This window comes from Nerophis ophidion, linkage group LG05 (assembly GCF_033978795.1).
Source record: "Nerophis ophidion isolate RoL-2023_Sa linkage group LG05, RoL_Noph_v1.0, whole genome shotgun sequence".
NCBI classification, from domain to species: domain Eukaryota; kingdom Metazoa; phylum Chordata; class Actinopteri; order Syngnathiformes; family Syngnathidae; genus Nerophis; species Nerophis ophidion.
In genome coordinates this window covers 74,386,522-74,403,682 of record NC_084615.1, presented here as the reverse complement: position 1 = coordinate 74,403,682, position 17,161 = coordinate 74,386,522, and the positions used below count along the sequence as shown (strand labels likewise).

At 34.9% G+C, this 17,161-nt stretch overlaps 1 protein-coding gene across 3 annotated transcripts in view; it reads right to left on the bottom strand.

Annotated features, from left to right (window-relative positions):
- flt4 (fms related receptor tyrosine kinase 4) overlaps positions 1-17,161 on the bottom strand; it is a 313,067-nt gene that overhangs the window by 98,797 nt on the left and 197,109 nt on the right. For all 3 annotated transcript variants that reach the window (XM_061901973.1, XM_061901974.1, XM_061901976.1), the window contains one exon: positions 2,603-2,738. In XM_061901973.1, coding sequence (XP_061757957.1) covers positions 2,603-2,738 — 136 coding nt within the window. The remainder of the gene's footprint in view (positions 1-2,602; positions 2,739-17,161) is intronic.

Sequence of the window (17,161 nt, the reverse complement as noted above, 5' to 3'; positions counted from 1 at the left end):
CTTACGTATAAAATACTACACGGTCTAGCTCCATCTTATCTTGCCGATTGTATTGTACCATATGTCCCGGCAAGAAATCTGCGTTCAAAGGACTCCGGCTTATTAGTGATTCCCAAAGCCCAAAAAAAGTCTGCGGGCTATAGAGCATTTTCCGTTCGGGCTCCAGTACTCTGGAATGCCCTCCCGGTAACAGTTCGCGATGCCACCTCAGTGGAAGCATTTAAGTCTCACCTTAAAACTCATTTGTATACTCTAGCCTTTAAATAGACTCCCTTTTTAGACCAGTTGATCTGCCGTTTCTTTTCTTTTTCTTCTATGTCCCACTCTCCCGTGTGGAGGGGGTCCGGTCCGATCCGGTGGCCATGTACTGCTCGCCTGTGTATCGGCTGGGGACATCTCTGCGCTGCTGGTCCGCCTACGCTTGGGATGGTTTCCTGCTGGCTCCGCTGTGAACGGGACTCTCGCTGCTGTGTCTTGGATCCTCTTTGGACTGGACTCTCGCAACTGTGTTGTATCCATTGTGGATTGAACTTTCACAGTATCATGTTAGATCCGCTCGACATCCATTGCTTTCCTCCTCTCCAAGGTTCTCATAGTCATCATTGTCACCGACGTCCCACTGGGTCATTATTGTCACCAATGTCCCACTGGGTGTGAGTTTTCCTACCGAGGATGTCGTGGTGGTTTGTGCAGCCCTTTGAGACACTAGTGATTTAGGGCTATATAAGTAAACATTGATTGATTGATTGATATATCCGGTCTAAATGCTACATTTCCTTTTCATTGGTGTTTTAAAACAAGACAGTAGCTGACATTTTGTTCATTATCTCTACTGCTTATATTTCGACATTGCGTAGTTGATTCATTTTGAAACATGAAAAACATGACCAATGTATGGCTATTCCGATAAAGGAAGTCAGCTAAAAGAATAAACATTGTTTGTACTCTTTATGATTTTTGCATTTGGAGCAGTTATAAGTGGAGAGGGAGTCGTAAAGACAGAAATTGGCTTAAAAAATCCAAGGCAGAATCCGCAAAGCAAAAACAAAAAGTAAAATGCAGGCTGCTCAGGAATTTGCCAGGAAGGCTCATGTCAGAACAATCCAAGCAAAAATTGCCAAATAATGTGCGAATGAACCAAAGTAATATGTAAATAATGTGTCTGTGGTTGCCAGGGTTCTGTTCTACATGGTAGTGTGCTGGGGGGGCAGTACATCTAAGAAGGACAGATCCAGACTGGGGAAACTGATCAGGCGGGCTGGTTCTACAATGGGAATGAAACTGGACTCACTGGTGACGGTGGCACAGAAGAGGACTGTGGACAAACTAGTGAGCATCCTGGATGATGCCAGTCACCCTCTGCATAGTGTTATCAGTAGCCAGAGGAGCCTGTTCAGTTCTAGACTGCTTCATCCCAAGTGCAGGACTAATAGACTCAAAAACTCCTTTGTCCCACAAACTCCTCCCTGGGGTGGGGGGGTCCTAGGATGGCGGGGGATTCAAAACAATAACAGTGCAATACTTTTTCATAACCTGGTCACTACTCCCTAGTTTCTCTTGTTATATTCTTATTTTACTGTTATATTGTTATTCCCATTCTTGCTTTTTATTTTTATTCTTATTTCAATATTTTTCTATTTTGTTTCCATTTAAACCCCCATTATTTACTTTTTACTTTGTAAATTGATCCCAACTCTGTACACTGCTGCTGGAATTTAAATTTTCCTAAAGGAACTCTCCTGAAGGAATCAATAAAGTACTATCTATCTATCTATCTATCTATCTATCTATATATCTATCTATCTATCTATCTATCTATGTAAATAACTAGATGAACCATCTGTGGCTGTGAAGTGAACACGAGTATGGTTGTAAATACTGTATATATAGAGTAGGCTCACCCATGTGGTTCCTGTGGATGTGAACAGAAGTCGTAATAATGGTAGTGATTAAATAACATAGTGACTGGTTCATTTGAATGAATGAGTGTGAATTAGTGTGAATTATATTTATATAGCGCTTTTCTCTAGTGACTCAAAGCGCTTTACATAGTGAAACCCAATATCTAAGTTACATTTAAACCAGTGTGGGTGGCACTGGGAGCACGTGGGTAAAGTGTCTTGCCCAAGGACACAACGGCAGTAACTAGGATGGCGGAAGCGGGAATCGAACCTGCAACCCTCAAGTTGCTGGCACGGCCACTCTACCAACCGAGCTATACCGCCCCGACCAACCAATATATACCGAAATGGGTATGTATTTATTATTTAACTCTGTTGACCATTTTTCAATCCTTTTAAACACTAAAACATCTTTAAATTGTGTTTTTTTTTTTGCACATTTTTGCATGTTAAATTGCTGAAAAAACAGGAGCTTTGAGGGAGGGTGGTTGCCCCCCTTGTGCCCTGGACCTGGCTGTGGACCTCTGGCTTATTTTTAATCCTTTTCATTAAGCTCAAATCCCATGCCTGACAAGAAAACAACCGATGACCAACTAAGTGATCCTTTGCTTTAATTTAATAACGTGACCACCATAGTGGTTGTGGCCCCAAGCAACTGCATAGAGTGTTTCATTCAGTATGCTAACACAAATTTGTTTAACCTTTTGTCGTCCATCCACCAGTTCAACTGATGTTCCAACTGCCTCCATTTCATTCACGGCCTTCTCCAAGCCAATGTCCTGCCAGTCCCGACAGTCGTGGATTATGTCGACACGGGCATTCCTGTCTGGCCGGTCCCTGGAGACAAAATACATTAATCAGTCTGTGATTGTGCGATGCCGAACATGCTCCTCTGCTCGTAAAACCAGCAATGTCATGACGCGCCGTCATGCCGAGGAGCCAGTACTTTTCAAACTGAGTATAGTACCGTTTTTTTTTATTCATTAGTACCCCGATATTATACTCGTACCGATATACCGTACAACCCTAGTATAACTAATCCTGTGTGCATGATTAGTTATACTAGGGTTGTACATGATCAGAGGACAACTGGAGCCTACTTCAAATGATTACTTAAAACGGTATCTCCCTAAAGTCAAAACAAATAAAATACCTCTACCTTACTATACCTTTAGTTTCGGGGTGATACTTCAAACGTGGGTATTGATCCAATACCAAGTAGTTACAAGGGCTGTATTGATCATACAGGTGGAGTTCCAAACAGATAAATATCTTCATTTCCCCCCCCAGGTGGTTTCCCTTTTATATCTCAACACGTTCATCGCACTCCGGCATCCCTCCAAATGAAAATAAACTAACGGTTATTGAGATGCAGTCTATAAACATCATACTAATGATGCTTGCAATAGAACATTGACTGTAATCACCTCCAGGTACTGATGCAGTTTGGAAAAAAAAAAAAACAAGGCTAATGAGGATGTTATCTACTATTCACTATCTATTGTAGCTACCAACGAAGGCTTTATTTATGAGTACGCTGCTAATTAAAAAAAAAACTAAGCACTGTCAGGCAGTTAGAAATCTCATAATCGTAATTTTTCTGAATAAGTAACATACAATACTTGCTTTTATTACATGCATATTTATAGTTATTGGTACAATTTGCTTTAAAACATATGTAAGTTGATCTCGTAACTTAAGTGTTGAAAGTTAAAAACAAAACAAACCCTAATAAAAATGTATCACTTTCTGAGTCGGGCACCTTTTGGATCCCAAATATATTTAGTGGTGTTTTATTTATCTTTTCACTGTGATTACTCAAAAATAATAAATAATTAAAATCAACGGTGTCCTGCATTATTGATCTTTTAGGGCTCTAATTACTAAATACTGCATGCAGTGGGGCAAAACAGTATTTAGTCAGCCACCGATTGTGCAAGTTCTCCCACTTAAAATGATGACAGAGGTCTGTAATTTTCATCATAGGTACACTTCAACTGTGAGAGACAGAATGTGAAAAAACAATCCAGGAATTCACTTTGTAGGAATTTTAAAGAATTTATTTGTAAATTATGGTGGAAAATAAGTATTTGGTCAACCATTCAAAGCTCTCACTGATGGAAGGAGGTTTTGGTTCAGAATCTGACGATACATGGCCCCATTCATTCTTTCCTTAACACGGATCAATCGTCCTGTCCCATTAGCAGAAAAACAACCCCAAAGCATGATGTTTCCACCCCCATGCTTCACAGTAGGTGTGGTGTTCTTGGGATGCAACTCAGTGTTCTTCTTCCTCCAAACACGACAAGTTGAGTTTATACCAAAATGGATATTGACTGTAATCACCTCCATGTATTGATGCATTTTGAAAAAAAAAAACAAAAAAAAAAACAAGGCTAATAAGGATATTATCTACTATTTACTATCTATTGTAGCTACCAACGAAGGCTTTATTTATGAGTACCCTGTTAATTAAAATAAAACAAAGGACTGTGAGGCAGTTAGAAATCTCATAATCGTCATTTTTCTGAATAAGTAACATACAATACTTGCTTTTATTACATGCATATTTATAGTTATTGGTACAATTTGCTTTAAAACATATGTAAGTTGATCTCGTAACTTAAGTGTTGAAAGTTAAAAACAAAACAAACCCTAATAAAAATGTATCACTTTCTGAGTCGGGCACCTTCTGGATCTCAAATATATTTAGTGGTGTTTTATTTATCTTTTCACTGTGATTACTCAAAAATAATAAATAATTAAAATCAATGGTGTCCTGCATTATTGATCTTTTAGGGCTCTAATTACTAAATACTGCATACAGTGGGGCAAAACAGTATTTAGTCAGCCACCGATTGTGCAAGTTCTCCCACTTAAAATGATGACAGAGGTCTGTAATTTTCATCATAGGTACACTTCAACTGTGAGAGACAGAATGTGAAAAAAAAATCCAGGAATTCACATTGTAGGAATTTTAAAGAATTTATTTGTATATTATGGTGGAAAATAAGTATTTGGTCAACCATTCAAAGCTCTCACTGATGGACGGAGGTTTTGGTTCAAAATCTGACGATACATGGCCCCATTCATTCTTTCCTTAACACGGATCAATCGTCCTGTCCCCTTAGCAGAAAACCAGCCCCAAAGCATGATGTTTCCACCCCCATGCTTCACAGTAGGTGTGGTGTTCTTGGGATGCAACTCAGTATTCTTCTTCCTCCAAACACGACGAGTTGAGTTTATACCAAAATAGATATTGACTGTAATCACCTCCATGTACTGATGCATTTTGAAAAAAAAAAACAAAAAAAAAACAAGGCTAATGAGGATATTATCTACTATTTACTATCTATTGTAGCTACCAACGAAGGCTTTATTTATGAGTACCCTGTTAATTAAAATAAAACAAAGGACTGTGAGGCAGTTATAAATCTCATAATCGTAATTTTTCTGAATAAGTAACATACAATACTTGCTTTTATTACATGCATATTTATAGTTATTGGTACAATTTGCTTTAAAACATATGTAAGTTGATCTCGTAACTTAAGTGTTGAAAGTTAAAAAAAAAAAAAACCCTAATAAAAATGTATCACTTTCTGAGTGGGGCACCTTTTGGATCCCAAATATATTTAGTGGTGTTTTATTTATCTTTTCACTGTGATTACTCAAAAATAATAAAGAATTAAAATCAATGGTGTCCTGCATTATTGATCTTTTAGGGCTCTAATTACTAAATACTGCATGCAGTGGGGCAAAACAGTATTTAGTCAGCCACCGATTGTGCAAGTTCTCCCACTTAAAATGATGACAGAGGTCTGTAATTTTCATCATAGGTACACTTCAACTGTGAGAGACAGAATGTGAAAAAACAATCCAGGAATTCACTTTGTAGGAATTTTAAAGAATTTATTTGTAAATTATGGTGGAAAATAAGTATTTGGTCAACCATTCAAAGCTCTCACTGATGGAAGGAGGTTTTGGTTCAGAATCTGACGATACATGGCCCCATTCATTCTTTCCTTAACACGGATCAATCGTCCTGTCCCATTAGCAGAAAAACAACCCCAAAGCATGATGTTTCCACCCCCATGCTTCACAGTAGGTGTGGTGTTCTTGGGATGCAACTCAGTATTCTTCTTCCTCCAAACACGACAAGTTGAGTTTATACCAAAATGGATATTGACTGTAATCACCTCCATGTATTGATGCATTTTGAAAAAAAAAAACAAAAAAAAAAACAAGGCTAATAAGGATATTATCTACTATTCACTATCTATTGTAGCTACCAACGAAGGCTTTATTTATGAGAACCCTGTTAATTAAAATAAAACAAAGGACTGTGAGGCAGTTAGAAATCTCATAATCGTCATTTTTCTGAATAAGTAACATACAATACTTGCTTTTATTACATGCATATTTATAGTTATTGGTACAATTTGCTTTAAAACATATGTAAGTTGATCTCGTAACTTAAGTGTTGAAAGTTAAAAACAAAACAAACCCTAATAAAAATGTATCACTTTCTGAGTCGGGCACCTTTTGGATCCCAAATATATTTAGTGGTGTTTTATTTATCTTTTCACTGTGATTACTCAAAAATAATAAATAATTAAAATCAATGGTGTCCTGCATTATTGATCTTTTAGGGCTCTAATTACTAAATACTGCATGCAGTGGGGCAAAAAAGTATTTAGTCAGCCAGCGATTGTGCAAGTTCTCCCACTTAAAATGATGACAGAGGTCTGTAATTTTCATCATAGGTACACTTCAACTGTGAGAGACAGAATGTGGAAAAAAAATCCAGGAATTCACATTGTAGGAATTTTAAAGAATTTATTTGTAAATTATGGTGGAAAATAAGTATTTGGTCAACCATTCAAAGCTCTCACTGATGGAAGGAGGTTTTGGTTCAGAATCTGACGATACATGGCCACATTCATTCTTTCCTTAACACGGATCAATCGTCCTGTCCCCTTAGCAGAAAAACAACCCCAAAGCATGATGTTTCCACCCCCATGCTTCACAGTAGGTATGGTGTTCTTGGGATGCAACTCAGTATTCTTCTTCCTCCAAACACGACGAGTTGAGTTTATACCAAAATGGATATTGACTGTAATCACCTCCATGTATTGATGCATTTTGAAAAAAAAAAACAAAAAAAAAAACAAGGCTAATAAGGATATTATCTACTATTTACTATCTATTGTAGCTACCAACGAAGGCTTTATTTATGAGTACCCTGTTAATTAAAATAAAACAAAGGACTGTGAGGCAGTTAGAAATCTCATAATCGTCATTTTTCTGAATAAGTAACATACAATACTTGCTTTTATTACATGCATATTTATAGTTATTGGTACAATTTGCTTTAAAACATATGTAAGTTGATCTCATAACTTAAGTGTTGAAAGTTAAAAAAAAAAAAAAAACCCTAATAAAAATGTATCACTTTCTGAGTGGGGCACCTTTTGGATCCCAAATATATTTAGTGGTGTTTTATTTATCTATTCACTGTGATTTCTCAAAAATAATAAAGAATTAAAATCAATGGTGTCCTGCATTATTGATCTTTTAGGGCTCTAATTACTAAATACTGCATGCAGTGGGGCAAAAAAGTATTTAGTCAGCCACCGATTGTGCAAGTTCTCCCACTTAAAATGATGACAGAGGTCTGTAATTTTCATCATAGGTACACTTCAACTGTGAGAGACAGAATGTGGAAAAAAAATCCAGGAATTCACATTGTAGGAATTTTAAAGAATTTATTTGTAAATTATGGTGGAAAATAAGTATTTGGTCAACCATTCAAAGCTCTCAATGATGGAAGGAGGTTTTGGTTCAGAATCTGACGATACATGGCCCCATTCATTCTTTCCTTAACACGGATCAATCGTCCTGTCCCCTTGGCAGAAAAACAGCCCCAAAGCATGATGTTTCCACCCCCATGCTTCACAGTAGGTATGGTGTTCTTGGGATGCAACTCAGTATTCTTCTTCCTCCAAACACGACGAGTTGAGTTTATACCAAAATGGATATTGACTGTAATCACCTCCATGTATTGATGCATTTTGAAAAAACAAAACAAAAAAAAAACAAGGCTAATGAGGATATTATCTACTATTTACTATCTATTGTAGCTACCAACGAAGGCTTTATTTATGAGTACCCTGTTAATTAAAATAAAACAAAGGACTGTGAGGCAGTTAGAAATCTCATAATCGTCATTTTTCTGAATAAGTAACATACAATACTTGCTTTTATTACATACATATTTATAGTTATTGGTATAACTTTTATTGAAACAGAGTTTTGCATATACAACTGCATTACACAAATCAAGGTCGTATGTAATGGAGGTATTTATTGCTTTAAATAATACTACAGAAAATGAAAAAATAAAGTCCCAAGTACCACAAAAACGTGATAAGTACAATTTAAAATGTTCACTGTCCAACCTTCTAAATAAGTTCCTTCAATGTAATGAAAGCTTTCTCAATATGAAATAACACCCGTTGGTCACCTTTACCCTTTTTTCATGCATTATGGTAATGCTGCCTAAGATTGAGCCAGTCAGCGGCCACAATACTGATTGGTTTGGTTTCCTCTAGTAGCCAATGGTACTGTAGTATTGATTATTGTTTATTCAGCCATTTTTATGCTTGAAAATACTTTATTTAAGACAAAAAAAAATTGTATAATATGCTTTAAAACACTCTGTGTAGCTGCAATAATTGTAGCACGATGTGGCGAGGTACAACTGTAATAGCTTTAGCCTACAGTATATACAGTATTAAATCTATCTAACAAACATCTGGCAATTTATGTTTGTTTATTGTTCTTCGGTCAATGGTCAACAAAGCAAACAAACAGTTGTACATTCATAGATTGAAAATAAATTAATTTGTCAATTAAATGTTGTGTGAATAAAATACTGACTATATTCTCAGAACCATACAACTTTTATTTGTAGTGTTGTTTTTTCCCCAAATAATTACATAATTTTCATAATTCAATGCTTTTTTGCACAAAACACTATCTTGGTTTTTTCATACATTGTTTTGATTATTGTACAATTGCTTTTAGGCAAAAACTATGATTTGGTTTTCACACATTGTTTTGGTTTAAGTAGGATTGATTTCAGGCGAAAACTGTGTCTTGGTGTTTGTACATTGTTTTGATTTTGGTACGATTGCTTTTAGGCAAAAAACTATGTTCTGGTTTTTCCAAATAATTCCAGCATTTTCATTATTATAAAACATTGCTTTTTGACACAAAACACTTTTTTGGATTCCACGAAGGATACATTACACACACACCGACAACATCCTCTGGTAAATTCTACATTAATTCCACACGTTGTCCGCATTCATTCACTTGTAGTAGCATACACACCCCACACATTCATCAAATGTTTGAATAAACCTTTTAAACAGCACTTCTGCTTTGGTGTCGCCTCCTTCCCTTTACCTAGTATACAACATTCCCATTAATTCCTATGAAACGGTTCTAACTTTGAATATTCCTGGATTTTTGCAACCTTATAGCCCAGTGGTTCTCAACCTTTTTTCAGTGAATTACCGCCTGTGAACATTTTTTGTAATTCAAGTACCCCCTAATCAGAGCAAAGCATTTTTGGTTGGAAAAAAGAGATAAAGAAGTAAAATACAGCACTATGTCATCAGTTTCTGATTCATTAAATTGTATAACAGTGCAAAATATTGCTCATTTGTAGTGGTCTTTCTTGAAATATTTGGCAAAAAGATATAAAAATGACTAAAAACTTGTTGAAAAATAAACAAGTAATTAAATTATAAATAAAGATTTCTACACATAGGAGTAATCATCAACTTAAAGGGGAACATTATTACAATTTCAGTGGGGTTAAAACCAATAAAAATCAGTTCCCAGTGGCTTATTTTATTTTTCGAAGTTTTTTTCAAAATTTTACCCATCAAGGAATATCCCGAAAAAAGGCTTTAAAGTGCCTGATTTTCGCTATCTGTGAAGCCATCATCCATTTTCCTGTGACGTCATCCAGTGATGCCAATACAAACAAACATTGCGGATAGCACAGCAAGATATAGCGACATTAGCTCGGATTCAGACTCGGATTTCAGCGGCTTAAGCAGTTCAACAGATTACGCATGTATTGAAACGGATGGTTGGAGTATGGAGGCAGAAAGCGAAAACGAAATTGAAGAAGAAACTGAAGCTATTGAGCACTATTCAGCGATCACCTTCTAACCAACAATTGAGTGTCCCAGGATATCCATACATCTCTGTGCCATGTCTGCCTTAGCATCACCGGTAAAATGTGCAGGAGCAACTTCAATCCGTTGATTGGTAAGTGTTTGTTTGGCATTAAATGTGGGTGGAGGGAAACGCTGGATGCACATATAGCTACAAATGTACATAGAGCTAGCCTAAATAACATGTTAGCATCGATTACCTGGCAGTTATGCCGCGACCAAATATGTCTGATTAGCACATAAGTCAATAACATCAACAAAACTCACATTTGTGATTTTGTGGACTTTATCGTTGGAAATGCATCTGCAGGATATCCATACATCTCCATGCCATGTCTGCCTTAGCATCACCGGTAAAATGTGCAAACCAAACGATCGGGACTTTTTGCATCTTGTGACACTGGAACAACTTAAATCCGTCGATTGGTAAGTGTTTGTTTGGCATTAAATGTGGGTGGAAGGAAAGGCTGGATGCAAATATAGCTACAAATGTACATACAGCTAGCCTAAATAGCATGTTAGCATCGATTAGCTGTGCTAATCGATGCACAATCCACGTAAGACAACTTGAATCCATCTCTGTTCGTGTTGTTACACCCTCCGACAACACACCGACGAGGCATGATGTCTCCAAGGTACGGTAAACAGTCGAAAAAACGGAAAATAACAGAGCTGATTTAGCTTGGCGTTTCTAATGTGTTTGAGAAAATGGCATTTGACTACCTATGTGATGTCATTGCTCCGAGTGCGAACAATAGAAAGGCGTTTAATTCGCCAAAATTCACCCATTTATAGTTCGGAAATCGGTTAAAAAAAAATATATTGTCTTTTTTCTGCAACATCAAGGTATATATTGACGCTTACATAGGTCTGGTGATAATGTTCCCCTTTAAAAATATCATACAATATCATAATAGAAAGGCGTTTAATTCGCCAAAATTCACCCATTTAGAGTTCGGAAATCGGTTTAAAAAATACATGGTCTTTTTTCTGCAACATCAAGGTATATATTGACGCTTACATAGGTCTGGTGATAATGTTCCCCTTTAAAAATATCATATAATATCATAATGGAAAGGCGTCTAATTCGCCAAAATTCACCCATTTAGAGTTCGGAAATCGGTTAAAAAAATATATATTGTCTTTTTTCTGCAACATCAAGGTATATATTGACGCTTACATAGGTCTGGTGATAATGTTCCCCTTTAAAAATATCATATCATAATAGAAAGGCGTTTAATTCGCCAAAATTCACCCATTTAGAGTTCGGAAATCGGTCAAAAAAATATATTGTCTTTTTTCTGCAACATCAAGGTATATATTGACGCTTACATAGGTCTGGTAATAATGTTCCCCTTTAAAAATATCATATCATAATAGAAAGGCGTTTAATTCGCCAAAACTCACCCATTTAGAGTTCGGAAATCGGTTAAAAAAATATATATGGTCTTTTTTCTGCAACATCAAGGTATATATTATCGTTTACATAGGTCTGGTGATAATGTTCCCCTTTAAAAATATCATATCATAATAGAAAGGCGTTTAATTCGCCAAAATTCACCCGTTCAGAGTTCGGAAATTGGTTTAAAAAATATATATTGTCTTTTTTCTGCAACATCAAGGTATATATTGACGCTTACATAGGTCTGGTGATAATGTTCCCCTTTAAAAATATCATATAATATCATAATAGAAAGGCGTTTAATTCGCCAAAATTCACCCATTTAGAGTTCGGAATCGGTTTAAAATATATATGGTCTTTTTTCTGCAACATCAAGGTATATATTGACGCTTGCATAGGTCTGGTGATAATGTTCCCCTTTAAAAATATCATATCATAATAGAAAGGCGTTTAATTCGCCAAAATTCACCCATTTAGAGTTCGGAAATCGGTCAAAAAAATATATGGTCTTTTTTCTGCAACATCAAGGTATATATTGACGCTTGCATAGGTCTGGTGATAATGTTCCCCTTTAAAAATATCATATATTATCATAATAGAAAGGCGTTTAATTCGCCAAAATTCACCCATTTAGAGTTCGGAAATCGGTTAAAAAAATATATATATTGTCTTTTTTCTGCACCATCAAGGTATATATTGACGCTTACATAGGTCTGGTGATAATGTTCCCCTTTAAAAATATCATATCATAATAGAAAGGCGTTTAATTCGCCGAAATTCACCCATTTAGAGTTCGGAAATCGGTTTGAAAGATATATATGGTCTTTTTTCTGCAACATCAAGGTATATATTATCGTTTACATAGGTCTGGTGATAATGTTCCCCTTTAAAAATATCATATCATAATAGAAAGGCGTTTAATTCGCCAAAATTCACTCATTTAGAGTTCGGAAATCGGTTAGAAAAAAATATATGGTCTTTTTTCTGCAACATCAAGGTATATATTGACGCTTGCATAGGTCTGGTGATAATGTTCCCCTTTAAAAATATCATATCATAATAGAAAGGCGTTTAATTCGCCAAAATTCACCCATTTAGAGTTCGGAAATCGGTTTAAAAAATATATATTGTCTTTTTTCTGCAACATCAAGGTATATATTGACGCTTACATAGGTCTGGTGATAATGTTCCCCTTTAAAAATATCATATCATAATAGAAAGGCGTTTAATTCGCCAAAATTCACCCATTTAGAGTTCGGAAATCGGTTTAAAAAATATATATTGTCTTTTTTCTGCAACATCAAGGTATATATTGACGCTTACATAGGTCTGGTGATAATGTTCCCCTTTAAAAATATCATATCATAATAGAAAGGCGTTTAATTCGCCAAAATTCACCCATTTAGAGTTCGGAAATCGGTTTAAAAAATATATATTGTCTTTTTTTCTGCACCATCAAGGTATATATTGACGCTTACATAGGTCTGGTGATAATGTTCCCCTTCAAAAATATCATATCATAATAGAAAGGCGTTTAATTCGCCAAAATTCACCCATTTAGAGTTCGGAATCGGTTTAAAATATATATGGTCTTTTTTCTACAACATCAAGGTATATATTGACGCTTAGATAGGTCTGGTGATAATGTTCCCCTTTAAAAATATCATATCATAATAGAAAGGTGTTTAATTCGCCAAAATTCACCCATTTAGAGTTCGGAAATCGGTTAAAAAAATATATATATTGTCTTTTTTCTGCACCATCAAGGTATATATTGACGCTTACATAGGTCTGGTGATAATGTTCCCCTTTAAAAATATAATATCATAATAGAAAGGCGTTTAATTCGCCAAAATTCACCCATTTAGAGTTCGGAAATCGGTTTAAAAAATATATATTGTCTTTTTTTCTGCAACATCAAGGTATATATTGACGCTTACATAGGTCTGGTGATAATGTTCCCCTTTAAAAATATCATATCATAATAGAAAGGCGTTTAATTCGCCAAAATTCACTCATTTAGAGTTCGGAAATCGGTTAGAAAAAAATATATGGTCTTTTTTCTGCAACATCAAGGTATATATTGACGCTTGCATAGGTCTGGTGATAATGTTCCCCTTTAAAAATATCATATCATAATAGAAAGGCGTTTAATTCGCCAAAATTCACCCATTTAGAGTTCGGAAATCGGTTTAAAAAATATATATTGTCTTTTTTCTGCAACATCAAGGTATATATATTGACGCTTACATAGGTCTGGTGATAATGTTCCCCTTTAAAAATATCATATCATAATAGAAAGGCGTTTAATTCGCCAAGATTCACCCATTTAGAGTTCGGAAATCGGTTTAAAAAAATATATATTGTCTTTTTCCTGCAACATCAAGGTATATATTGACGCTTGCATAGGTCTGGTGATAATGTTCCCCTTTAAAAATATCATATCATAATAGAAAGGCGTTTAATTCGCCAAAATTCACCCATTTAGAGTTCGGAAATCGGTCAAAAAAATATATTGTCTTTTTTCTGCACCATCAAGGTATATATTGACGCTTGCATAGGTCTGGTGATAATGTTCCCCTTTAAAAATATCATATCATAATAGAAAGGCGTTTAATTCGCAAAAATTCACTCATTTAGAGTTCGGAAATCGGTTAAAAAAATATATATCGTCTTTTTTCTGCAACATCAAGGTATATATTGACATTTACATAGGTCTGGTGATAATGTTCCCCTTTAAAAATATCATATAATATCATAATAGAAAGGTGTTTAATTCGCCAAAATTCACCCATTTAGAGTTCGGAATCGGTTTGAAATATATATGGTCTTTTTTCTGCAACATCAAGGTATATATTGACGCTTACATAGGTCTGGTGATAATGTTCCCCTTTAAAAATATCATATCATAATAGAAAGGCGTTTAATTCGCCAAAATTCACCCATTTAGAGTTCGGAAATCGGTTGAAAAAATATATATATTGTCTTTTTTCTGCACCATCAAGGTATATATTGACATTTACATAGGTCTGGTGATAATGTTCCCCTTTAAAAATATCATATAATATCATAATAGAAAGGTGTTTAATTCGCCAAAATTCACCCATTTAGAGTTCGGAATCGGTTTGAAATATATATGGTCTTTTTTCTGCAACATCAAGGTATATATTGACGCTTACATAGGTCTGGTGATAATGTTCCCCTTTAAAAATATCATATCATAATAGAAAGGCGTTTAATTCGCCAAAATTCACTCATTTAGAGTTCGGAAATCGGTTAGAAAAAAATTTATGGTCTTTTTTCTGCAACATCAAGGTATATATTGACGCTTGCATAGGTCTGGTGATAATGTTCCCCTTTAAAAATATCATATCATAATAGAAAGGCGTTTAATTCGCCAAAATTCACCCATTTAGAGTTCGGAAATCGGCTTAAAAAATATATATTGTCTTTTTTCTGCAACATCAAGGTATATATTGACGCTTACATAGGTCTGGTGATAATGTTCCCCTTTAAAAATATCATATCATAATAGAAAGGCGTTTAATTCGCCAAAATTCACCCATTTAGAGTTCGGAAATCGGCTTAAAAAATATATATTGTCTTTTTTCTGCAACATCAAGGTATATATTGACGCTTACATAGGTCTGGTGATAATGTTCCCCTTTAAAAATATCATATCATAATAGAAAGGCGTTTAATTGGCCAAAATTCACCCATTTAGAGTTCGGAAATCGGTTTAAAAAAATATATATTGTCTTTTTTCTGCAACATCAAGGTATATATTGACGCTTGCATAGGTCTGGTGATAATGTTCCCCTTTAAAAATATCATATCATAATAGAAAGGCGTTTAATTCGCAAAAATTCACTCATTTAGAGTTCGGAAATCGGTTAAAAAATATATATCGTCTTTTTTCTGCAACATCAAGGTATATATTGACATTTACATAGGTCTGGTGATAATGTTCCCCTTTAAAAATATCATATAATATCATAATAGAAAGGCGTTTAATTCGCCAAAATTCACCCATTTAGAGTTCGGAAATCGGTTTAAAAAATATATATTGTCTTTTTTCTGCACCATCAAGGTATATATTGACGCTTACATAGGTCTGGTGATAATGTTCCCCTTTAAAAATATCATATCATAATGGAAAGGCGTTTAATTCGCAAAAATTCACTCATTTAGAGTTCGGAAATCGGTTAAAAAAATATATATCGTCTTTTTTCTGCAACATCAAGGTATATATTGACGCTTACATAGGTCTGGTGATAATGTTCCCCTTTAAAAATATCATATAATATCATAATAGAAAGGTGTTTAATTCGCCAAAATTCACCCATTTAGAGTTCGGAAATCGGTTTAAAAAATATATATTGTCTTTTTTTCTGCAACATCAAGGTATATATTGACGCTTACATAGGTCTGGTGATAATGTTCCCCTTTAAAAATATCATATCATAATAGAAAGGCATTTAATTCGCCAAAATTCACCCATTTAGAGTTCGGAAATCGGTCCAAAAAATATATGGTCTTTTTTCTGCACCATCAAGGTATATATTGACGCTTACATAGGTCTGGTGATAATGTTCCCCTTTAAAAATATCGTATCATAAGAGAAAGGCGTTTAATTCGCCAAAATTCACCCATTTAGAGTTCGGAAATTGGTCAAAAAAATATATTGTCTTTTTTCTGCAACATCAAGGTATATATTGACGCTTGCATAGGTCTGGTGATAATGTTCCCCTTTAAAAATATCATATATTATCATAATAGAAAGGCGTTTAATTCGCCAAAATTCACCCATTTAGAGTTCGGAAATCGGTTTAAAAAATATTTGGTCTTTTTTCTGCAACATCAAGGTATATATTGACGCTTACATAGGTCTGGTGATAATGTTCCCCTTTAAAAATATCATATCATAATAGAAAGGTGTTTAATTCGCCAAAATTCACCCATTTAGAGTTCGGAAATCGGTCCAAAAAATATATATGGTCTTTTTTCTGCACCATCAAGGTATATATTGACGCTTACATAGGTCTGGTGATAATGTTCCCCTTTAAAAATATCATATAATATCATAATAGAAAGGCGTTTAATTCGCCAAAATTCACCCATTTAGAGTTCGGAAATTGGTCAAAAAAATATATTGTCTTTTTTCTGCAACATCAAGGTATATATTGACGCTTGCATAGGTCTGGTGATAATGTTCCCCTTTAAAAATATCATATATTATCATAATAGAAAGGCGTTTAATTCGCCAAAATTCACCCATTTAGAGTTCGGAAATCGGTTTAAAAAACATATGGTCTTTTTTCTGCAACATCAAGGTATATATTGACGCTTACATAGGTCTGGTGATAATGTTCCCCTTTAAAAATATCATATCATAATAGAAAGGCGTTTAATTCGCCAAAATTCACCCATTTAGAGTTCGGAAATCGGTTTAAAAAATATTTGGTCTTTTTTCTGCAACATCAAGGTATATATTGACGCTTACATAGGTCTGGTGATAATGTTCCCCTTTAAAAATATCATATCATAATAGAAAGGTGTTTAATTCGCCAAAATTCACCCATTTAGAGTTCGGAAATCGGTCC